Source organism: Eriocheir sinensis, chromosome 3 (genome assembly GCF_024679095.1).
Source record: "Eriocheir sinensis breed Jianghai 21 chromosome 3, ASM2467909v1, whole genome shotgun sequence".
Classification (NCBI taxonomy): Eukaryota; Metazoa; Arthropoda; class Malacostraca; order Decapoda; family Varunidae; genus Eriocheir; species Eriocheir sinensis.
This window is the reverse complement of record NC_066511.1, coordinates 13,670,945-13,695,944: the sequence shown is the minus strand read 5'-3', so window position 1 is coordinate 13,695,944 and position 25,000 is coordinate 13,670,945. Positions and strand designations below refer to the sequence as shown.

At 38.2% G+C, this 25,000-nt stretch overlaps 1 protein-coding gene across 10 annotated transcripts in view; it reads right to left on the bottom strand.

Annotated features, from left to right (window-relative positions):
- Positions 1–25,000, bottom strand: part of LOC127005350 (sodium channel protein 60E-like) — a 215,815-nt gene that overhangs the window by 35,497 nt on the left and 155,318 nt on the right. For 7 of the 10 annotated variants that reach the window (XM_050874155.1, XM_050874170.1, XM_050874131.1 and 4 more), the window contains 4 exons: positions 11,842–11,996; positions 9,014–9,147; positions 8,543–8,736; positions 3,699–3,734 (listed from right to left, as the gene is read on the bottom strand). In XM_050874155.1, the coding sequence (XP_050730112.1) occupies positions 3,699–3,734; positions 8,543–8,736; positions 9,014–9,147; positions 11,842–11,996 (519 nt within the window). The remainder of the gene's footprint in view (positions 1–3,698; positions 3,735–8,542; positions 8,737–9,013; positions 9,148–11,841; positions 11,997–25,000) is intronic. The other 3 variants (XM_050874196.1, XM_050874178.1, XM_050874165.1) reach the window with 1 other exon arrangement.

Sequence of the window (25,000 nt, the reverse complement as noted above, 5' to 3'; positions counted from 1 at the left end):
AAACATCTGCAGTGGTTCCTAATGAGTCTGGTGTGTGCGTGCGTGCGCGCGCGCATGTGTGTGTGTGTGTGTGTGTGTGTGTGTGTGTGTGTTGTTATTCGATCCATGTGTTTATGTGGTTGAGTCAAGATAGGTGGGTTGGCCGCGCACGCGCAGGGGTGACAATGAGAACTGGCATGGAGGAACCACAGGCATGCCACACCCACAACTGTTTCTTCCTTCCATTTAACTGCAGCAACAAGTCCATAACTTGGGTAATGGCAGCACAAGCCGCGAGAGCCCTTACTTTAGCAGACGACGCCATGTCAATACAGGGCAAGTGCTTTGTTTATGTTGTGGATGTGGATACGGGCAACCGACCTTGGCCATGTGTGTCGCACACCCGGAAAAGTTGGAGTTGCCGGTTGCCCTAGGTGGCGCCAACGCAGTGGGAAGAAAAAAGCCGTGTGACACCAGCTTACGGATAACCGTGAACTCGCTCCAGGTTGGGCGTACGGGCGTTGCCCGTAACCCCAACGGTTGGATGAAAACGACCATTGTGACACCGCCTTAAGGCAGTGAAGCCACTGATTGGGTGAGCGTTGGCAATGACGTCATCGGACTACCAGTGAATCACAAACATGTTTTTGGAACTATCAGCCAATCGTAAGGCAGCTGCCTTCAACTGCGGCTTCAAAATGACCCGTTCCCTCTTACCGTTTTCCTCTTTTTCTCTCTCTCTCTCTCTCTCTCTTTTGCCATAGCCACAATGAGGAAAACGTCGTGTGATCCTACCTTTAAAGGTAACGTGCGTGACGCCGATGGTAAGTAGACGTGACCCATACGTGTCAAAGCAGCGCGAAACTCGTGGTGATAATGCGCGAAAGTCGGGATGGTAAGAATTTAGGACTAACCGTGAAACTCGTGGATCGCGAAACTCGAGAGGGTACTGTATGTATATATATGTATATATATATATATATATATATATATATATATATATATATATATATATATATATATATATATATATATATATATATATATATATATACACAGTCATACCTCTGTTTACAAGTTTAATTCGTTTTGGAATTCAGCTCGCACACCAAAACACTTGTAAACCAAAATGAATTTCCCCACTGAAATTAATGTGAATCCATTAATGCGTCCCATATCTCAAAAAAATATTTATATGAAAATCATTTTATATGTTATTTTATACAGAATTAAAGTAATTTTACAAACAATTATCAATGATAAATAATATAAAACACAAATCAATGTGTTACGGTTGTTACAGACACTCCTGCAACCGCTAACTATGCTTGAGGTGTAGACTTCGCACCGGGGTTTAGTAGCTGCAGTTTCCCTATTCTCGAGGCACCGGAACTACGTTCAACCACCAATGTGAAGCTAACCCGACGTATGGTCTGAGATGGAGGGTAAACGGGTGTCAGTCACGTCCAGGAGGGCATACAAGTTGCTGAGGCTCGTGTCCCATTCCTGTTGCAAACATAGTAGCCTATATGCCGTTCCTGTTTTCTTCTTTACAGCAACATCCCTTTTAACCATCTTTCTGGGGGACATTGTTAAAGCACAAAGAACGCACACTGTAGTGCTGAAAACACTAAGATCGCGCACCAAAGCACAAATACAATTGGACACGAGAGCATGGATGTTATCTCTATGAGTTTACAATGTGGACCGAGACTAGGGTTGCCAATTTGCCACCCTTTCCTTAAAATACGGAATGCCATTTGTTCCGTATTTGGCTGTCTGTGCTTAAGCAGACAAAATTTGGTATTTTAAAACTGTAGGGAGCACATTTTTCGGTGAACCACAAAACCAGTCCTTAAAATTATGTTTGTCATGGGTCGTCCTGAAATACGTGTAAATTACGTGTCGTAACGTCCCTTCACACTTCCTCCTGCCTTCACCAGCAGCAGGCAGCGGCTGTCAGTCATGGCAGACAAGGGAAATTTTAGGGTTGCCACCCGTTACTTAAAATATGGATACGTCTTGAATTGGAGAATGGGATGTTGCGTTCCTTATTTTTTTTTTAGCTCAAGGTGGCAACCCTAACTGAGACTATTCCCATTGTTTTCTGCTTTGAGCACTCTCGTCTTGTGGCAAAAAAAGGGAACCCACGCTCACGTCTTGGACTTGTACAAAGAGACATGTCAGTCCTCATCAAAATACCGACTTGGTTGGCTTGGCTCACGACAGCAGATAGAGTCGGTTTATCGGCATCCTCCCCTCCCCTTCATGAGCTGTCACCCGGCAAGAGTCTGTGGTCCCTCCTCGGAGGGATATACACGCTTGACCCTGATGGCCTCCATATAGCTCGTGTCCCCACCCTTGAGCTGGCGACAAAAAAATAAGTTTGTACAAACAGGATGCTCGTATACTAAGTCGCCGCTTGTAAACCAAGGCATTTTTTAAATATTTTCTTGTGCTTGTAAATCAAAATGCTCGTAAACTAAGGCACTCATAAACCGAGGTATGACTGTATATTATATATATATATATATATATATATATATATATATATATATATATATATATATATATATATATATATATATATATATATATATATATATATATATATATATATATATATATATATATATATATATATATATATATATATATATATATATATATATATATAATCTTGTTTGTTATGTATGTAATGCAGTTTGATTCTAATTTAGTTCTTGATTTGTTTCTAATCTTAATATTTGGTTAAAGCACAGAGAAATGACAAGACTGTGTGTTTTTGGTGTAGTGATTACACTGATATCAGTATGTGCCTTTATCAAGTGCTGGCTTTACAAAATAATTTGTGTCAAAGATATAAGTGTCAAATAAACACAAAAAAAGCAGTTCTAGTGTTTGTGTGATGAAATTGCAGATGTGCTGTTCAAAACTACACAATTCTTCTTCTTGCAGCAAACAATGTGATTGAACATAAACAGACATTTTAACAATACAAATTGTACGAAACTGTGTATTATATTTAAAAAGTAATTAAATTTACAAGACAACCATTTAGATGTCATACTTATTTCTATGAGTTCTATTTAAATAGACAAAATCTTGTAATAGTAATCTCTAACCAGGAAAAATGTATTACTATATGACATTATTTAAATTAAGATAATGTAATGACTGCTACATTTACAGTTCTATTTAATCCATGCAAACTTTTACTGACTTGCTTCCTATGTAGCACACAACACTGTCACATTATCAGTGCATCTTAACTTACTGCATAAATATTGCTTCAGTGCTGTTGCTTTCTACTTATGTTTGCTGGGTTAATAACAAATTCTTAACTTCAGTTATTATGCTCAAAACTGGAGTACAAATAGTTCCAAAGTTGTATGAGGCAACCAGGATATCCTTTGATAATTGCTATCCTTTCAGCCCACAAGGAGGTGTTTGATATGCAAGTCTACTTGTTATGCATTATTCTGTATTAAAGTACTATTAAGACTGTTTAGAAGAAATAGTTCAGCAAGGCTAAATACTAATATGTGTATCATCCCTAATAGGGTATAATCTGATAACTAGAAAACAGGCACAACACAGTCCGTCTGGGCGTGCTCTTGGAACAATCCAAGAAAAATACAGCTTAAGAAAACATGGGAGTTGCAAAGTGGAAGGTGCAATATTGCAAGTGGTTATGGACATTAACATATAGGGGCTACCTGACCGAAGAAGGAGTTTCGGCCGTTCACCGTCGGCTGTTGGGAATAAGGAAGTTAAATGCATGTTCCAGCTTTGTTTTCAGTACGTTTTCGTGGCACTTACATACTCACAGAAAAACATCAACAGATATTAACATATACAACAGGAACCAAGGGGGCATCTAGTTGACTTTATAGCCACTAATAAATCAAGGGATAGTGCTCTGAAAATACTGTTAATATCTGATGATTATATACACTGCACAATAAACATCCTATTTAGCTACTTTTAGCAAAACATCTTTGTGGATTTAATAAACAAATACACATGAAGCCTTTGTAATTTAATTTGATTAGGTATACGAATATATCAAATGTATAACCATAATATAACTTTTGTTTAAAAAATGTATGGTATCTTTATTTCACTTAGTACTGTAATATAGATTTTCAAAGGCCATTCAACTTAGCTAGATCTTAAAAATCTGCAAAATATTACCTCGTGTTTAGGAAGCACTGCCTTTTAGAACACAAAATCTTTGAGGAGTGTTCCTTACTCATACTACAAAGGCTTCTTCACAACTAAGATACATATATGTATATATAAATATATATATATAAAACCGTCAAGTAATATTCTACAAGGCCATCACTGCACCCCAAATCTACGGAACACTCATTACAGTCTCAAGTATTTGATATCTAAGTTTCAGTTTTGATATACCAAGATTAATGGTACTTTCTTGATTTTCAAAACAAAATGAATATTAATATTTTGCATCATTACATTATGGCTCTCTTTCCTTAAGCAACCGCTGTAAAAGTAGATACACATTTTGAGTAACACCTTATAAAAGCAATGCTATTCTAAAAAAAAAAAAAAAAAAAAAAAAATAAATAAATAAATAAATAAATAAATAAATAAAAAAAAGTCTTAGCTCTTGATCATCTATTTATGAATGATAAGCCAACAGAGAAAGCCAATGAGAAAATCAATATGTCAAATCAGTTCATAACATTTACTTGAGGAAAGTCATCTCTTAATTTCATATACTGCCACTGGAAATAAATTTGAATTATGTCAGAAATGAACATGTGGCAACTATGTATTGAAAACCATACAAATAGTTATGAATATTACTATTAAAAACTGAAGAACATTAATTTTGGTACATCAGGAAAACTGCAATTGTCATCAATTATATTACACACTGGAAAAAAAACATGAGAGGTTGCTGCATCATGGTTACTTTGTAAAGACACAAGGAAACATAAAATATAAACAGAAATAGAGGTTTTCATAAAAGTTTATTGAAGAAGGATACTCTGAATATGGTTTGGACATATGAAAATAAGATCTATTTCACTCACACACAAATACACACAAAGAAACAGACACACATACACACACACACACACACACACTCTCTCTCTCTCTCTCCTAAGCCTATGGAGATTTAGATGGGAAAAAACACTTTAAGAGTTTATTTTCAGCAGATTCAGGTCTATTCAAAGATGTTACTAATCTTTATAAAAAAAAAATTTGTCTTTTCACATTTAGTTTTTATAACATCATATATAAACTTTTAAAAACAATTAAATAGTAATTTGTATCATGCCAGTCTTAAAATATAATCAGTAACCTCATCAGGCTTTCAGTTTATTCTCGCACACTAGATGTAGAAAAGTGAAAAGTTGTGATTTCACAATCCTTCCTCATTGTTCTAACCTAAAACAAATATTACTTACCTTAATGATTTTCTATATCTCTAAGGTACTTTGTTTCCTTCAAAAACTCCTTCACTGACATATGACAACAAAACTGGTACCACATAAATCAGTGATAAAAAGGCGACTACCAAGTAAACATTATGAGTATTACTTTGTCTCTGTTGCCACATATTTTGGGAGATCCTAATTTATAATTATAGCAGATAAATCCAAAATACTGTCACTTTCATTTTTGCATCATACATGCATGTGTGTTAACCTTTGGTTTTTCTTTTCTTAAAGTTCACTCACAAAATTGTAATATTTTGATCTTTATGATGCTTAGAATATACTAGTAGTCTGTGTTTGGTTTAAAATTTTTCTACGTATAATACTGATTCTGTACTCTCCCTCCAAGAGCTTCCCTTGAGAGGGTAGCCTGGGCATGTTTCTGATTTTTCCTATACATCTAGATTATTCCTGAGAGAATTGATGAGTATATATGTCTGTGACTGTGCTGCTCACAGTTCGGTTAGGTCATGGGTATTCTTAGACATGCAACTGAGGGATTGAAGGTAAATTTTGATGAGGACCAAACTTTATTACCGTATTTCCTGCCATATAAGACGCACCTATAATTTGGCAAGATATATTTACAAAAAAAACAAAAAAAAAAAAAAAACCCTCCACATTTTCCCTGAACTTAATGCATATGCATTATTACATTTGGCCACTTTACTTACAATTATGACTATGATACCGTATGTTGCTTTGTGCCCTTCTCTGTGTTCAAACTGTTCCACTGTTGGTTGAAGAATTACAGTGCTCTTACCCTTGTGACTTTGAAATGGTAAACAAAAGGGTTGATTGGTAGATTCACTCACTGCGCAGTGTGCAGGTGGTAACTTTCGCAAAGCTACTTTCAAGTAGAAATAGATGTTGACTAATTTCTTTCAATCATATTATGTTTTAATATAGTTATTTTTACAATGAGAAACAAAAAAAATACGTTTACAATAAACACTTTAGTCATCCATGCATATCTGTTCTTTCGAATATGTATCACAGAAAGCGTCAGCTGACCGGGCTGCTGTACAGCAGACATACTTCCAGACTAATACGCCCAAGTCCTCCCCACGATTGCTGAGCAGAGTCATGTCAGGCAGCACCCTGCTCCGCCAATATTGTTCCCATGTAATAGCCGCTTTAACCATCACCACCAAGGTACGAGGCACACTGGTGACTGGCGCGCCGCGGCGGTGTTGTGTTTCGTGTTCATGCCGCGTCTCGGCTCCCACGTGTGGCATGTCCTCTTCTTGTGATCTGTATGGTTTTATCGCTTCACATGTCCTCCTCCTCTCAGATGCTTATTCACACTTTCCCTTCCTATTGCATCACACTATTCATTATTTAAATCAACCAATATTTGTACCTTCGGTGTATACCGCGCATGGGTAACTTTTTTGTCATTTTCTGAGTGAAAAAGTGTGTGTTACACACCGCAAAATACGGTATATTTCATTCTGGGGATATCTAGGAACTATTGTGTCAAATGGAGGTGTTTTGAGTTTTGGTTTCGTACCAGTAACAATAACCCCTAGGCCTACCAAAACCTAACAATTGGCATATAAGACACAGGCTCATTTTTTTAATCTTCTTTTGAAAAAAAGTGCGTTTTATATGGCGGGAAATACGGTATATAGGAAGTATCAGTTGTAAAAATTTGTAAATTAATTGGCATGAATGTGCTGTTTGTGATTTTTTTTTTTACAGCTAAGGAGACAGTTCAAGGGTGTAAAGAAAAATTTATAAAAAAAAGCCCGCTACTCACTGCTCCTGAATAGAGATCAAAGGAGTGTCCAAAAAGAGAGGTCAATTTCGGGAGGGGAGGTGTCCTGATACCCTCCTCTTGAAAGAGTTCAAGTCGTAGGCAGGAGGAAATACAGATGAAGGAAGATTGTTCCAGAGTTTACCAGCGTGAGGGATGAAAGAGTGAAGATGCTGGTTAACTCTTGCATAAGGGGTTTGGACAATATAGGGATGAGCATGAGTAAAAAGACGTGTGCAGCGGGGCCGCGGGAGGGGGGGAGGCATGCAGTTAGCAAGTTCAGAAGAGCAGTCAGCATGAAAATATCGATAGAAGATAGAAAGAGAGGCAACATGGTGGCGGAATTTGAGAGGTAGAAGACTATCAGTATGAGGAGGAGAGTTGATGAGACAAAGAGCCTTTGACTCCACTCTGTCAAGGAGAGCTGTGTGAGTGGACCCCCCCCACACATGAGATGCATACTCCATATGAGGGCAGACAAGGCTCCTGTAAATGGATAGCAACTGTGCGGGGGAGAAGAACTGGCGGAGACGGTACAGAACGCCCAGCCTAGAGGAAGCTGATTTAGTAAGAGATGAGATATGAAGTTTCCAGTTGAGATTTTGAGTTAAGGATAGACCAAGAATGTTTAGTGTTGAAGAAGTGTTGCTCATAGTTAGGTTAGGTCATGGGCATTCTTAAACATGTAACAGAAAGGATTTACTAGTAAATTTCAACAAAGGAAGCCCCTAATTTGTCAGGTAGAAAGTATCTTTAGTGTGCACATACTTAGCATGGTTCTTTACTAGATGGTAGGTAGGAATATAAAGGCATGTCATTATTGTTTTTAAAACATAAATGTTCAACTGATTAAAATAAAAAAAATTAAATACTGATGTTCATCTTTTCATTCATCTCTTAAAACAAGTGCTGCCATTTGGTTTTTCAAAAGAAAATCTTTCAAATACATACATACATTCACATATACATACATAAAGACAGCAGACTCAAACAAACACATATATACAGTAACACACTTTTGTTTTTACTCTGAGAAGCTGCAGGAACCTCCTCATATTTACCATTAAGCAAAGTGGAAATAATTACTTCATTCAGCAACATGTCTAAAGGATGACCAACATGAATTTTAAGTCCACATTAACACTTGTACTTGCAAGAATGTCAACTCAGCCCACAAGCCACACTGCACAAACACTGAGCCAACACTGAAACTGATATATTTCAAAAGGGCAGTCATCCACCAGAACAAACTTGCAGGGTTGTACGCAATGCATCATCATAGGGTTAGTTCACAGATGCACATGGGATGAGAAGAAGTAAAACATACCTTGATGAGACGGAGAATACGTCCAATTCTGAAGACTCGGACAACCCTGAGAAGTGTTGGACTGATGGGGAAGTTGGTAAGCACATCTTGCAAGAGGATTCCCATTATTGATGCAAATACGAGGATGAAGTCAAAAAGATTCCATGGAACGGTGAAGTAATGGTGGCGCAAGCCAATGATTTTCACAATTGCCTCTGTAAACAAGAGATCCATATTAAATTCATTGTATGGAAGACACAAAGAATATTTCAAAAATATGAATATCAGTTTGCCAAAAGAGAGGCTTAGATTGCCAAATTAGAGGAGAGGACATTTATTGTTTTGTCAACTTTGAATTTGACAAATTAAAAGTTGTCAAACTGGATGGTTTACTGGAAAAAAGAAGGAAAATCACACTATATTCAGAATGAAGGAGAAAAAGATTAAGGGTTTATAATAAAAGTTATTCATCTACACATTCTACAGATCTACCAAGTCCGAAGATGGTTGTGAAGAGAGCATTGAAGACTTCCAAGGTGAAGGCAACTGTGCGGGACTGGTGGTAATGCTCGATTGCCATGGTGACCATGTTGAGGAAGATCAAAACGAAGATGGAAATTTCAAATCTGTTGGCAAAAACAATGCTTGACAAACAAACAAGAACATTTTAGGATATGTATGCAAGTTAAAATTTGAAGTTCCCTCCTCTTTCAACACACAAGACCCCTATTTTAAAATAAATATAAGCTAGCATGTGGATATTCATTCATCAATGGACAGATCATGAATAAGCTCAATTTCACTTTGATCAGCTTCAATACTGGCAATGGTAACCTGTCTCAATGCTTCATTTATATTTTTTAATTGCTCTCAGACTTGAATAGCTATGTGTGGTAAGCTGACAATGCCCTTGCCTTTGCACTTTAACTCTTCTTAGGTTTAAGCCTACTTTACACCCCAGTGATGGTGGTCATTGGATTGGAGTGTTTTAGTACTGTTACATCCTTCACTGTCTCCAGATTTTCAGTAGCAATAAAATTAATTTCATTCTTTGCCTTTCCATTAAGGCTCCTCCAGATCCATTTCCTGTTCACCCTTTTCTTGAAAAATGCAGTTCTTTCTTCAAATTGAACACGTTGATCTCCTCTCCAGTTTCTTGTACTTTTTCAAAATGGTCAATTGCTCTTTCACTCACATATTTTGTCCTGACTTTGGTGTTGAAGTCTCCTGTGACAATTGAGAACTGTTTTATACTCCTTCACTGCGAATTTGCAACCTCATAAAAAATGTTTTCCTTCATTATCATTTTTAGTTAAGCTTGAAGCACTTGAAGTTTGTACCTTTTGTTCAATTTGATAATGATTTCTGCAACTCTTTTGTTGATGCTGATAATTAAGTTCCAACTCCTTCCTTTCAACAGGACTTTTGTAGCTCAAGGTATATCAATTAGACAATGCTATGAATGAATCACCTGTCCTCTTCATTTCACTCAGACTTATGATGTCCCACCTAATATATTTCAACTTTTCTTCCAAGACAAGTTGCTCTGGCTTGCTTGTACACTGCCTGGGCATGAATGTACCCAGATAATCTAAGCACATCCTGCTCTGGAGCAAGCCTGACTGCCACTGTACCAGGTTGCTCCATCACTGCAAGGGACTGGGGGCTGCACATGAGAGATGTATGTCATTGTTGGGAAGGAGTGACCATAAAACACTAAGATGACCATTCCACGTCCAGTGAGATGTTTTTGTTTTTGGTGCCACCTTATTCATTATATTTGGTAGAGCCCTACATATCTGTAGGGAGTCCCATGATCAGTGCCCCATATATGAGGTCTCCCCAGTTTGCCACCTGATGACTCATCAGCTAGCAGAGGGATCCCACCACTGAGAAGATAGGCCTTGACTTATGCCAGGGACCTGCAGCAGACATAAAATCCTTGGGTGTGATCCCCTTAACTGGGACCTGGGAACACCTACCATCATCCCATACAAGGATCCTCTGCTAGCTGTCAAATCCACCTTTGTTGCTGGCCAAAGGTTTCATTGTAACCGTTGGGGACATACAAATATGAGTTCTTCACTTTGTCCAAGGGTGTTCTGAAAACATGCATATACAGCAGTCTTGCCTAACATGTTTGAATACAGAAGTCCTTGAATAAAAGAAATTTGCATATTAGGTTCCATAAAAACATCATAAAAGGTATATGGTGGACATCCACAATTTTGGGCTGATCAAAATTACATTTAGCTTACACCTAGAGTATGGAAACATAATACAGTACATAAAACATAGAAAACTATACAATGTCAGAAGAAATCTAATTAATAAAACAACTCAAATAGCCATTTATCTTAAATAACTGAGTGAGTGGACTTGTGGGAGTCAACGGGGATGGTTCCAGGGCTCAATGAAAAAGAGAGAGAGAGCACAGCTGTGAGTGTGCAGAGGGACAAGCAGTGACTGGCCAGAATTTCCACGTGGCCCAAACCTGTTCAAATCTCAGGAGTGTGCAACCAGAAGAGGTCTCTCATGTACATGTCATCAACATGACGAGCACCATTTCTACCATGGTTCCACCTAAGACCTGCACTTGTACCCCTAGCAAGTGCTGCCATTTGTTCATCAGCCTGTCATCACAACAGGAAGTTATTCGAAGGCATGAAGCTGGGGATGGCCACACAAAAATAGAAAGAGATTTAAAGATCCCAAGGTCAACTGTTTCAACGCTTATGAAGCAGGAGGGCAAGTACAAGCAGTTAGCCTCTACTAGCATGAGCTCAAGCACTTAACTGCTTACCAGGGCACGAAACTCAAGGATAGTTAGGATGGAAAACATGCTGGTGGTGTGGATTGAAGACAAGACGCAGCGACGTCAGCCATCAAGTATGAGCCATATTCAAGAGAAGGCAACATCTCTGTGGGATAACCACAGGGATGAAGGTTCCACCTCTAAGGTGACAGAGGAAATGTTTAAGGCTGGTAAAGACTGGTTCAACCGCTTCAGGAACATTACTTTGTTCCTGTAATATTTACTAGGGAAGAGGCTACCTTTTAAATAAAATTATATACTTAAAAATCGATTATTTTTGAATTGATATTTTTTGTCACAGATTAGGATTGGAATATGTTATCTGACAGGAAAAAAAAAATTACTAAGCTGATGCAAGGAAGTGAGCCAAAAGCTGCTGTGTTCTATGTGCATAAACAATAATTCAAATGTTAACATTTAAAAATTGTCACAAGGAAGTGAGCTAAAAAGCTACAGTGCAGTCCATCAACTACGTCCATGAGAATTTGAGGATACTTCTACATACCTTCTGGAGACAGCTATGTCATAAAACAGTGCATGGTACGGGTGTTGTGGTCGCCTGATGACTTTCTGAGGCTTCTTGCGACCAAGCTTCTTCATGGCAGTGTAATAATTCTTCTGAGAGTCCGTAAGAAACATCTCCAACACTCCACCTTCATACTGCATAAATCAAGGATGGTAAAGTGTATGATGACTAATGATCTTAACAAAACATATCAATAAAATTCAGTATTACACATTTGTGATATTGGAATATAATTGTAAAAAAAAAAAAGCGTGGACAGCAAAAGTATAATTGCACCCTATGATCTTTGTTGTCATGTTGGAGAATGATATCAGTTCAGTTCATTAGAACTCTTGTAAGGAACTGAATAAGTTTATATCTGTAGTCCTATATTAGAGCCTACACAAAAACAAGGATTTCATTATAATTTGCTCTATTTTCAAAATGACATTTGATACATAACAAAATGTGAGATACTACAACAATGTGAAGATATCGACTGCATTACATAATATTCTGATTATCAGACATTAACTCTTCATTATTTATCTAGTGTTAAAGTTACTAAGAGCAGTTTATAACAACCAGTCCATGCTGACTATGAGTCTGAATAAACTATAGCACACACAGATGAAATGCCAACAAAAACAAACTCAAGAGGGTGAAGCTTGACCTTATCCGACACTGTTCAGGACCAATGTTCTCCAAGATGCAAGGTGCAAGTACGGAGCAGCAGAGTTATTGGGACAATGTCCTGATTTTGCACACAACTGATTTTGATTTCAATGAAACAGTATTAGTTAAATTAGTTACATATTGATATATAATGAATAAATGGCAAATAAAGAAGTAATTATTAATCCAACAAACAAAGAGAAAAGTAAATACATCAGTAAATAATAAATAAAGGATACAGTGGACCCTCTGTTTCCTGGAATTTGAATTTATTGGACATGAATTTTGGTTAAGAGAAGTTACACAATCATAATTTTCCAAAAACTGATTCCTGGGATGTCAACCAGCTAGCATGAACAGCAGTATTATTATTCTCACTACATAAAGATATAAGAATGTGTAAAGAGCATTTCCTTTCAGAATTTACCCTTTGTTCAAAGCACTTCTTCGGACTGATAATGATTGATCACCATCTCAGTATGACCACAGTAACAAAATTTATGAAGGCATGTGCAAGGGGGAAGCAGTTCCAAGTAAACAACTGGGTGCTGGCCAGCTGGGCTATGTGCAAGGTTGGCATTTGTCATGGGAAAGTCAGCTATTATTCAAGTGGGCAGCCATGTTCATGGTGGACAAGATTGGCTACCCCTCACAAGACTATCATATTTTTTTCTAATTTAAAATTTTCATATGGATAATTTGGGCTCCTGGCTTTTTAGATAGCTCTTCACCCCTATCAATCTGTGAACTGAGGGTCTGCTGTAAGTAAATAATAAATAAATAAATAAGTTAACACTCACAAACAAAACCATATAAATGTATAAATAAAAAGGTCCTCTAACACCTTTTTATTAGGTGCTGAAGGAGAGGTTGGGTCCCTCTGTTGTTAATGGTGGGAATATCCATTTAGTTGATCTTTTTACACACAACTATGATCTACCCCCTTTACCTTCCCCTATATTACTTTTTTTGTTTTGAACCCAAAATGAAACCCCCTCCTCAGGCATATACACATTGGACCACCGAGACAACTTTGTGGTCATCCTTTGCATAACTGATTACCAAGGCACCTCCATGACTGACCTTTCATGTGGTTTCCCATTTTAACTTCTACTAATAATGGCACTTACCATCACGCACAGTTGCTACAGAACATCACCTCTACCGCTACATCTACAAGTGCTACATCAATACTTCACTAAGATATGCAGACAAACTCTCCCTATTCAGGCAACATGAAAATAAAGTAACAATGATGTCTCCAAAGTGAGCAGTACTAAAATTGGTACAGCCCACAAAATGAAACAGATATAGCAACATTTCCCTTACTCCACATTCTGCCAAAGACCTGGAATTTCTGTTGTATCTACTCAAGCGGGCACAAATGTTACCTGGTCAAATCTGAATGCTGGATGGAAAAGTAACTCGCAAAAGTGACCATGAAAACCACGAAAATGAACAACTTACACACTTAAAAAAAACTTTTGGTCACTTCAGTAGATAGTATTAATTTAAAATTCAATAAAAAATGTACCACCACAAAGGGTATGATGTTTGCCTCAAAATGTGACATCTTAGCAGCGATGGGCTTTGCAAAAATAACTTTGGTCAGTGCCAGTTTCCATTTGATAGATGAACACTTCCCTATCAATTTAGTAGAAATGTAGGAGAGAGATTCCCTAGAAACAATGACAAAATTGCTAGAGGATTGGAAATCTCTATTGTAGATTTTCTTTGGGTCTCATTTGCTCACTTGGTAGGATTCCTTTTGGCATTTGCAACTCAGAACCATACATGTCCATATTATGTCAGGGCCCAAGAGGTCTTGTTATACAGAATATCCAGTGGATGAATGTGATCCAAATGTTTTTCTCCAACAATCCAAGTATGACTTCACTTTATAGGAAGTTTTAAATGTCCTCAATATTTAATATGAAGGTTATTTTTTCTCCTACTCATGCTAACTATCAGTTCAACCAAGCCCATTACATTTAACCCTCCTTGAGGGTAGTGAGGCAAATCTATGGCAGTCTTTTTCTTTTTCTTGAGAAAAAGTAAAAGAATGCAGTGAGGTTGATAGTGTATGCAGGTGAGGTCAACTCAGCTGAAATTGGCTATATATGGTGCATGACTGCACGTGCAAATGTGAACCGAGAGGCAAGAGCTAACAACTGACAAGTGGAATGGAAGGGGTTGTAATGACTGAGTGAGGGCAAAAGGGAAGCACACCCTATTCAACCTAATTACAACAGTTTGTCACGTCCCCTGATACATCATTTATTTTGTCGATATCTATGCAGGCATACAAAGATTCAAATCTTTAAGTCACTTGTGCTCCCTGTCTTACTGTATAGTTGTGAGACATGGACACTGAATAGTGACTTGGAGAGGTGTGTTGATGCCTTTGGTACCAAAAGGCTTCGCAGGATCATTGGGTATTGCTGGGATGACTTCATGTCGAACCAGCGACTACGTGATTAAACTGAATTGAGGCCTGTTACCAATTTAGTCCGTGAATACCAACTCTGGCTATATAGGCATGTGGCATACCTCCTGGACGTTGATCCTGCTCATAGGGTTGTTTCTGTACAAGACAACCCTGAGTGGAGGAGACCAAGGAGATGCCCACCTAACTCATGGCAGTGCCAAGTGACTGATCCTGCCAGGATGGCAGCTGTATAGGAGCTTCCTCAGGGGGACTGTCAGGAGTGGAGGCAGCAGGTGAGTGAAGCAACATTCCCCAGGGGTATGCTCCCCATTAGTCAGTTTGTTTTGTATTCACTGTAGGAGGCTTGGACATCAGAGGGTTCATTTCATTGGTGATATACTTCCTCCTGTGAATTGCATGTTTCCTTCTTTCATTTTTGTTGTCTCATATGATATGAAGCTATTACTACAATTCTTTGTTTACATTTTGACATTTCTAAAAGTAAAATGTCAATGACTGTATATTAGACAGGAAAAAATAATGAAAACACAAGTATCTATGGGAACTAGGGAGAGAAAACAAAGAGAATATTACATTAATTCTGTAATGATCATCATGGGTGAATAACAGCACACACTGTGCACTGTGAGGGAGTGAGCAGCACCATCATTCTTGGCACTGAGGTGCTATGACCCAGAGAGAGGGAGCACCTTTCAATTGTAATTTCAAATAAACATGAAAAAAGTTGGATCATCAGTATTCTTATTACTATATATGGCACTTGATTCAGGTGCCTTCACAAAACTTCATTACCTCTGGCTATGGCTGCTGTTACAGCAAAGATGGGGTCTACTGTAAACTGTACAATGAAACTTAAACTTGAGGCAGCTGCCTTTTCTGTACCCTACAATAGCTCCTTCTAGTTCACTTTGTATGAATGGAGAGAAGGAATTGATACATTTAAAATACTGGTGTACATAATCCTTGTTTTCATAATACTGAACAAATTTATTGTAGACTTCCAACCAAAACAGAGTGATGCAGAGAGTCAGTTAAGTAAATGATGCATGACAAATGTGCTGCTCCTCTTTAGTTCCACAGCTTCCCCTTGCCTCAAGTGTTCTGCAACCAGGACTACATAAAAGATGGATTTGATTAAAAGCAAGAAATTTTAAAATGTCTAAAATATTACATTCCAAAAGGGACTGATATTCATCTACACCTTTACTTAACACTTTGAAAATAATAAAACTTAACCACTCCTAAGTTTTGTTTACCTAATAATACCAATTAGCAACTGCAAATAATAGTGATACTGACAAATAAGGAAGAAAGACTCACTACACCATTGCCATCTTGATGGCTTTGTGGCAACACAGATCAAAATATGAACTGCCTCCACAGTTGCTTTGAATGCTGCCTTGACTCTTACTTAACATTGGTGGAACTGAGTGATAAGTTGCTAGTGGAAGCTTGTTATTTGCTTTCTTAGTAACAGAGTATATACCACTGCTTTGGTACAACCACGGTTAAGTGCTTCTGCTACTACATTTTTCCCACTGACAGGAGGTGGCTAGGTTTCTGATGTTTTGTCGAGACAAGTTTTGTGAGACACTGCAGGTCATGAAGGTTACATGCAGTTTCCTGGACTCCCTGGACTCTGAATGCTTTACAGATGATGGAGAAGGGAGGATGTGAGACCCCCAGAAAGGTGTCCTGTTCTTGACAAGGACGAAATTTTCTGTTTATCAGGTTGTAGCAGTAAGGGGAGGTGGTGCCTGAGTGGTCAGCATGCGGGTGTGGTGTTCCAGAGACCAGCGTTCAAGTTCTGCCCATTCCTACAAGCTGATAATTTTCAGCCATCACTGAGTGGCCGAAGACAACCCACATGCTATCCTGATGAGCCCCTATCAACTCAAACTTTAAAGAAACTCTCTCAAGAGGATCAGGTGGAGTTCTGGGGGCAGGCAGCATGAATCAGATAAGAATGGAGCCACTAAAAATACTTGCCTGCACCATAATGGCTGGGGCCAACCATCAGGACCCATGAAAAAGCCTACTAGTGCTATGGGCCAAGTGCAAAAGAAAAGAGGGAAAGAAAGAGGATGAAAATGAGAAAGAAAAGAGAAGTGGGGTTTCTGACTAATGTTGAGACTGTGATCCTCAGGGACAGCCATAATGAGATAAGCTTTTGTGGAAAATATAGGGTAAATTTTATTTTAAGGAGAAGGGCAATAGCAATGATACAGGTGATGTAAGGTAATGCTGTTATATATTTAACATAATGATGGGTAGGAGTGATGAATTTTGCAGTGTCTAGTCTTTAGGAGACATTCAGGTACTTGTGTGGTCTAGTGGTGTGTGAGATCCTGACACGGAGGTGAGCTGGCAGTTATGGATTTTTTTTGCATAAATGTGATGAATTAATGGTTGGAAAGTGTATATTCTTCAGTGACAGCATGGACTGTTCCTAGGTAGCAGCCTTTGCAGAGGCTGAAAAATATGAACTTTATTCTTTTTATGATGCAAGTACCAACATCTATTCTAGATATATTTTTGCTAAAAGACGAAGCTGACACAGTCAATACATGTGCTTCGTTGAATCACTAGAAAGGTTACATATCGCTGGGAGCCTGATTTCACTCACCTTTGCATCATATTTATAAGAGGAGAGCAAGAGGAAATTGGGGCTGCCAGGCTTGCAGCAGACTGGCTTTGTTTTGCAAGAATTAAGGCAAGGTGAGCAATGCTTCCTACTCTGCTATATTTCCACACAAAATGATTTGAATTACTTTAATGAAATGTTAAACTACTTTGCCTCACAGCTGTTTAAGAGCAGCAAATGAGAGGGGCTGCATTCCTGTCTACTTCATGTCGAGGGACCGGGTGGCACGGTGCTGCCCCCTACTTTTATGGTGTCTGGAAAGCCCTTAATTGTAGTTTTCCCTATTAGTTGTTGACTTCACATTTTGCAATTTAGCATTTTGCAAAAGTTTCAATTTCATGCAAAATATGAGAGAACTATAATATATCAACCGTTATTTACTCCAATTAGTTGCACTGACTATGTTGCAACAGTTCACTTTGAAAATTATGAAGTAATCATGCTTGTATTGCAGCAATTTCAAAGATGATAGTAAGCAATAACCAAGGTGTGTGCATCAAATAGTTTTAAAATTATTCAAACTGCCAGTGAAGAGTATAAGCTATTAAAAATATATAAAGGATGCTAGTATCACCTAGATGAATATTGATATGTTTTTGTTTTTTTTAGATAATTACTCATTGAAACATCTTACATAAAAGACAAGGAAATAATTGCACAATTTTCTACTCACTTTTGAGATGATTGTTGATGGACATTAGGTGAGGGAGTTGAAGAGTGTGGAACCCTGTGGTCTTATGTGAAAAAAAAAAAATGTATGGGGGAGGAAAGTTGCCAAGAATTTAGTGCTGAGGAGGTGTGCATGAGATCGCAGGTTCCAGTCCCACTGATAACGGTTTCTGACTGCTGTCAAAAGCCAAAGATCACTCATATAATATACCAACCCTAACTTGGATTGCAATTTCAGTCAAATAGACTACTCACAAGTAGGCATCCCTTTTTAAAAATCTGTTCACTCCAGCACAGGCAAAGGCTAGCCACCAGTCTGTCAAGAGAGCCTACAGGCAGGGGCATATTAACTGCGTGCAAGGCCTTGGGATGGATGACATAGGGTTCTATGCAAAGTGTTGCAGCCTTTGGTTACAGATGCAAATTTCAAAGATGTAATTAATTATTTACAGTCTAGCTGTATGCAATTACAGATAAACATAAAAGTTATGTATACCCTTTTTTATTCTTTTTCCTGTTCTTTACATTGATTTATATTCCCTTGGTTTATCTCTGTCAAAGAATGTTTTTTCCATTTCAATGTTGAATGCGTGCTCTGAAATGTGGAAAAATGAGGAGCCCTACAAAGGAAAATCAGCCTCTCAGGCTACTCTATGCAAACTGATTCATTTGAATTCAATGAGCAGTTGTAAAATAGTCTGGACCACAGCCTCCCTATCTTACATTTAATCTCTCCTGACTATTAAGAGCTGATATAATCGAGCATTAACATGGGGGTCCTGCACTGACATGAAAGGTTCTGAGACAAGGACTGTGGGGCCTGGGGTCATGACCTAGTTATCCTCTCCTTTAATATGCCACTGCAAAAAGTTACTATGCATATGCACACTGAAAAAAAATGTGTCTGCAAAATCTGTGCTCTTTTTGCCACTGTTAGGGTAATGTAAGTTTAAATATCATAATCAGATCATGAACAATTTAAAAAAAAGTCAGATGATGAACATGATTATGGGTGAACTGAAGAAAAAACAACAATCATCATGGTGTATGTGTCTAATCTATCCATAACTGAAGAAGTATGTCAAGATGAGCAGTAAAACTGAGTTTGCACCACCAGACCAAACAATCACCAGAGTCCTACACTGACATTTTGTGCAGTTTATGTGAATTTTAACAAAAATGACCAGTACACTATAACAAGTGGAAGACATTGTAATATAGTCTTCAAAGAGGTGAGTGTTTTATTAGGCAAAGCCTGACACAGACCTGATAAATATTACCCAGCGGGTAGTCTCAGACTTTGGTATGCAAGCTTTAAACCCCTTGTCTCATAACCCTACTTATCATACCAAGCTCATTTTTCAAGATCACTTAAACAGTTATATAGAACAGTAGGCAAATTATTATTATGTCATTAAATATGACATAATCTAGCTATCTACCTTGATTTCATACAATCTTCTATACAGATCGAGGTAAAAAATATATAACTGGTACTGAAAGAGGAACTGACTCCTTGCTAAACAATCAAATGTCCATTTAACTAGCAAATCAGTTACAGGTGACCCCCAGTTTATGAATGAGTTATGTTCCTGAGAAGCAGTTTGCAAAGCAAAATTACGCTTGGTGAACCCAGTACAACATGAGTTCAAAACGGTTTGGATTCAGAACCCTAAATTTTTCCCCATTCACCCATTTTGACCCCTTTATTTCCTCTATCTGAATCAACTTGCATATTTTAAGGCTTTTGAACTCTTAATTTGCAATTACATCTGTATTTTGATATGATAATATTACACTTTTCAGCTGAGTTCCCTGTACAGTCATGAGATCAACAGCCCAAGCCATGTGCCTCATTCCTGGCAGCCCTCCAAGTGCATCACTAACACAGTACTCATCACTTTTCTTGTCACTGGTTCATGATTATCTTCATCGTGCATCTGTCATGTAATTTAAATGCTAAGGACACCACATGCTCATTTATACTTAAGGATTCAATCAATTTCTTTTCTAGGCTTGTGTGTGTGCATATATATATATATATATATATATATATATATATATATATATATATATATATATATATATATATATATATATATATATAATATATAATATATATATATATATATATATATATATATATATATATATATATATATATATATATATATATATATATATATATATATAATATATAATATATATAATATATATATATATATATATATATATATATATATATATATAGATTTCGAATATAACGGACAAGGTTAGAGTGTCAGAAATCCACAGGAACCGACTGAGAACAGTTTTTGAACCAACCGTGCCCGGTAACTACAACAGCGTCTGCTAGCCATCTCGCCTTCCTCCCTTTATCTGCTGTCCCATCCTTGAGTTACTATAGTCTTCTTCAGCCCACCAGATGAAATATTTTCCTCCTTGCGGTTCCTATTCAAATGAAGAACGTATTTACACCACAAGAAAGTCTTATGCATCAGTCCAGGGCGTAAATATAATGGAAAATAGCCAATTGTTTGTGAGTGTCGGTGCTGACACAGCTTAAGGGGGTTGAGGGGGGCCAAGCCCCCGTTAAGTAGGTTAGGTTAGGTTAAGTTAGGTTTGGTTAGTTTAAATTTATCCAGCATGTGGTGTAGGGCGGCGGAAATATGCAGCGCATGAAGGACCAGAGCGGGGGTGGGTCACTACGCCGGCCAGTGTTGCGAGAAATACCTCCTCGCAGAAGTAAGTCGCTCTGCTGTCCCCCACGCATGCGCACTGGGGGAATACACGGCAGGAAAAACATTGATTTGTCTGGTTTTATTCAAGTCTGTCCACTTGTGATCTTTGTGAGGGGTCCGGTGAGTGAAATATCGAAACAGTAGGCAAGTTGAACCTCTCTCTGCGAGCTATTTTGCTGTGGCGGGTGTACAACAGGCATTGAAAAGTCAATCATTTTATGATTTGTGAGTGAAACAGTTAGCAGATTATTTCATAACACACCGAAAACTACCAGAAATAAACAGTTTTGTCTGACAGTGCGAGATTGGTGCACTTGTAAAATTTTATCCATACCGATAACAATACGGCCCCCCCCCGCAGGGCCCCACTGCCATCCTGGCAGACTCAGTGCCTCACAGTCCATCGCCAGGTGTGCTGTGGGACTATACAGACAACATACACAATAATAAAAACTACCGTATTTCCCGCCATATACGACGCACTTTTTTCGAAAGATAAGATTTAAAAAATCACCCTGCATCTTATACGTCGATGGTAAGGTTTTGGTAGGCCGAGGGGTTATTATTACTGGTATGATACCAACACCAAAAACACCTCCATTTGACACAAGAGTTCCCAGATGTCCCAGGAATGAAATATACCATATTTTGCGGCATGTAGCGCTCACTATTTTTCACTCAGAAAATGCCAAAAAAGTTACCCCAGCGCAGTATATGCCTTAGGTACAAATTTTGATTGATTTAAATAATGAATAGTGTGATGCAATAGAAAAGAAAATTGTGACTAAGCAGAAGAGAGGAGGAGGAAACGTGCTGCGATAAAACCGTACAGGTCACAAGTAGATGCGCCCACATGGCGCGGCGTGAACATGAAACACAACACACAAAACAACACCGCCGCGGCGCACCAGTCACCAGTGTGGCGGGTACCTCGGTGGTGATGGTTAAGGCGGCTATTACTTGGGAACAATATTGGTGGAGCAGGGTGTTTCCTGATATGACTGTTCGGCGATCGTGGGGTGGATTGGGCGGATTAGTCTGGGGCTAGTATTTCTGCTGTGCAGCGGCCCGGTCAGCTGACGTTTTCTGTGATATATGTTCAAAAGAGTGGATATCCGTGGATGACTAAAATGTTTACTGTAAACGCATTTTTGTTTCTCATTACAAAAATAACCATGTTACAACATAAAGTGATTGAAAGAAATTAATCAACATCTATTTCTACTTGAAAGTAGGTATACGGTCCCTGAAAGTCAAGATCAAGACCAAAATTGCCCATCGAACGCAACATTCCCGTGTGATTAGTTCCCTCAGTAGCTCGGTGAAACTTTTTTTTTTTTTGTTTTTTTTTTGGTATTTCGTTGGGGATATACCCCAAGGGAGGAAGACGGTGCATGCCGCGCAACCACCCAGACGGCTGGTAGAGAGATACCCAATTCTTTCAAGGAGGAGGCCCAACAACGGGGCTGAGGGTGTCAGAAAGAGCCCACCTTTCCACCCCCATGGCACCTGGCAGGTCTCGAACCTACGCTCTAGCACCCCGCCGAAGCGCAAGGCGGAGACTCTACCACGGGACCATGGGAGCCCCCACGGTGAAAGTTACCGCTTGCACACTGCGCAGTGAGTGAATCTACCAACCAACCCTTTTGTTTACAATTTCAAAGTCACAGCTGCTCGGGGTAAGAGCAGTGTAATTCTTCAACAGAGGACACAAAGCAAAATATGTTGTTATAGTCATAATTATTGTAAGTAAGGTGGCCACATGTAATACTGCATACACATCAAGTCCAGGGAAAATGTGGAGTTTTTAAATTTTTTTCTAAATATATCTTAACAAATTATAGGTGTGTCTTATACGCCGGTGAGTCTTATATGGCGGGAAATACGGTATATACCTACATTTCCTAGGTTCGTATCATTATACGCATTTTTAAATTTCTGCCGCTTATAGCGGACTTTCGGCATTAACGGACTAAGTTCCCCCCCAATTAGTCTGTTATATCGAGGGTTTACTGTATATATATATATATATATATATATATATATATATATATATATATATATATATATATATATATATATATATATATATATATATATATATATATATATATATATATATAATGAAACCCTTCTAAGTTGGAATTACTGATATGTCAATATGGCACATAAATATTAATTATTTTCTTTTAGTTTTGAGCAATTGCTGGAAAAGTCAGAAAAATTGCTTCTAAGTTGCATTCTGGGAAACAGTACACTGAACAACCCTGATGTAGTTGTGTTATTTACCTGTTTCGTATTTTGATTACTTGTTTTCTGTAGAGGGAAGTATGCTTTGCTAATAGGTTCACAGCAGTGTGAGGTGTTTGAGTGCCCAGAGAGCTGAAAACAATAGCAGTGAACGCTGATCGCTGCAACTCATGCTCAATATACATGAGTAATCATGAATGCCTCTCACACCTCTATTTCCTGCCAGATGGCCCCTCCTATGCATGGATTACATCTGTATGTAAACATGGTAAGTATTTCTTCTTGGTTTGGGGGAAGGGCAACAACTCCCATAAGTCAGCAAGACCTTCACCCCTATCAGTTTGCAACAGGGATTCTTTATCTTTTGTTTATCAACTTTATACAGTTTTGGTGTTGGCTGCCACAGCATCGGGTGTGTAAAACACATACTTTAAGACCAGATGTCGAAATAACCACGCCTTCAGAAACAATACCCATCTAACATCAATTTAAATTTACTTCTTTAAGATTACTGGCACTTTATGTGTGACTCCAAAATTGGTGACACTGATGCTAAATTAGCACGCAGTTGTCATTAGACTTGTCATCCTTGTGGAGATTTCGGGACCATTAGTACCTATGAAACTCACAGAAGCAGCTGGTTGAAGGTAAAACTTAAACAAAGGCTGTGCTGTTTAGGATGGCATTAATATTATCAATATATTGGTCAGTGGGATAAAAGGCTGGGTCACTAGGATTGTAAGTTCCTATGACTCCAAACTAGGGTACATCTCATGCAGAGAGTGTACTATTAAGTCCACGCTTTGAATGGAAACTTTAGGGGTCGTCTTATACGCTATTTGTCTTATACGTCAGAAAACTTGGTAAGTTCAAAACTTGGTGCACCACTGCACTGCCAGCTGGTAGTTAAGAGTGCACATTGCATCATCCAGCCTTTAATGGGCAACAGCTTAGCAAACTGAAAAAATTGTTACTTGATGTGAATGTTTGAAAATTTTCTCTTATGTACAAATACAAAATGACAAACGTGATACCTAAAAATAGCAATCAGACTAAATGTTTGACAGCTGTAGATGATGAGTCTTCTCAACTGATATTCATTGTGACTGAACAAAAATGTTTGTGTATGACATTTTTGAAGGAAAATGTTACTGCACATATCAAAAATGGCAAAGCACTTGGGTGTTTCAAAGCACACCCCAAGGAAAACACTGCAATAATCACTGTGATGCTGATTTTAGAGAATATTTTAGATTAGGGGAAACTTTCTAGTATTGGAGAGCTGTAATGACACGAGACTTAAATGAAGACTCCAAAGGTCTAAGGCCTCGGGGCACCCTTTGGTTTGATGCTGGAGTGTCTGCCTCCTGTCTTGGGGGTCTGGGTTTGAATTCCGGGGGGAATGTTGGGAAAAGATTTATTCTTCTGAATAGATCAATTTCTCATGTGCTTCAAGAAGTGGAAATGCCCCCCATGACAAAGCAAAATGTGTATAAGAGAAATCAATCCATTAATTGAGTGACAATTATGATACTGGCTTTTCTATTTGTAAATTTATCTTTTTTTAAAATGCATACTGTGCAATAATTAATTTTTAAAATGTAAAATAAAAGTTGCTGGTGAGCATAGCAAAATTATAGAAGGCAATAAAGATGTGTGCTGATGTGCAGTGCTGGAAATAACAGCTTTAGCTCAACTTTCTTTCGCTAATGCATTTGATCAATTATGTAT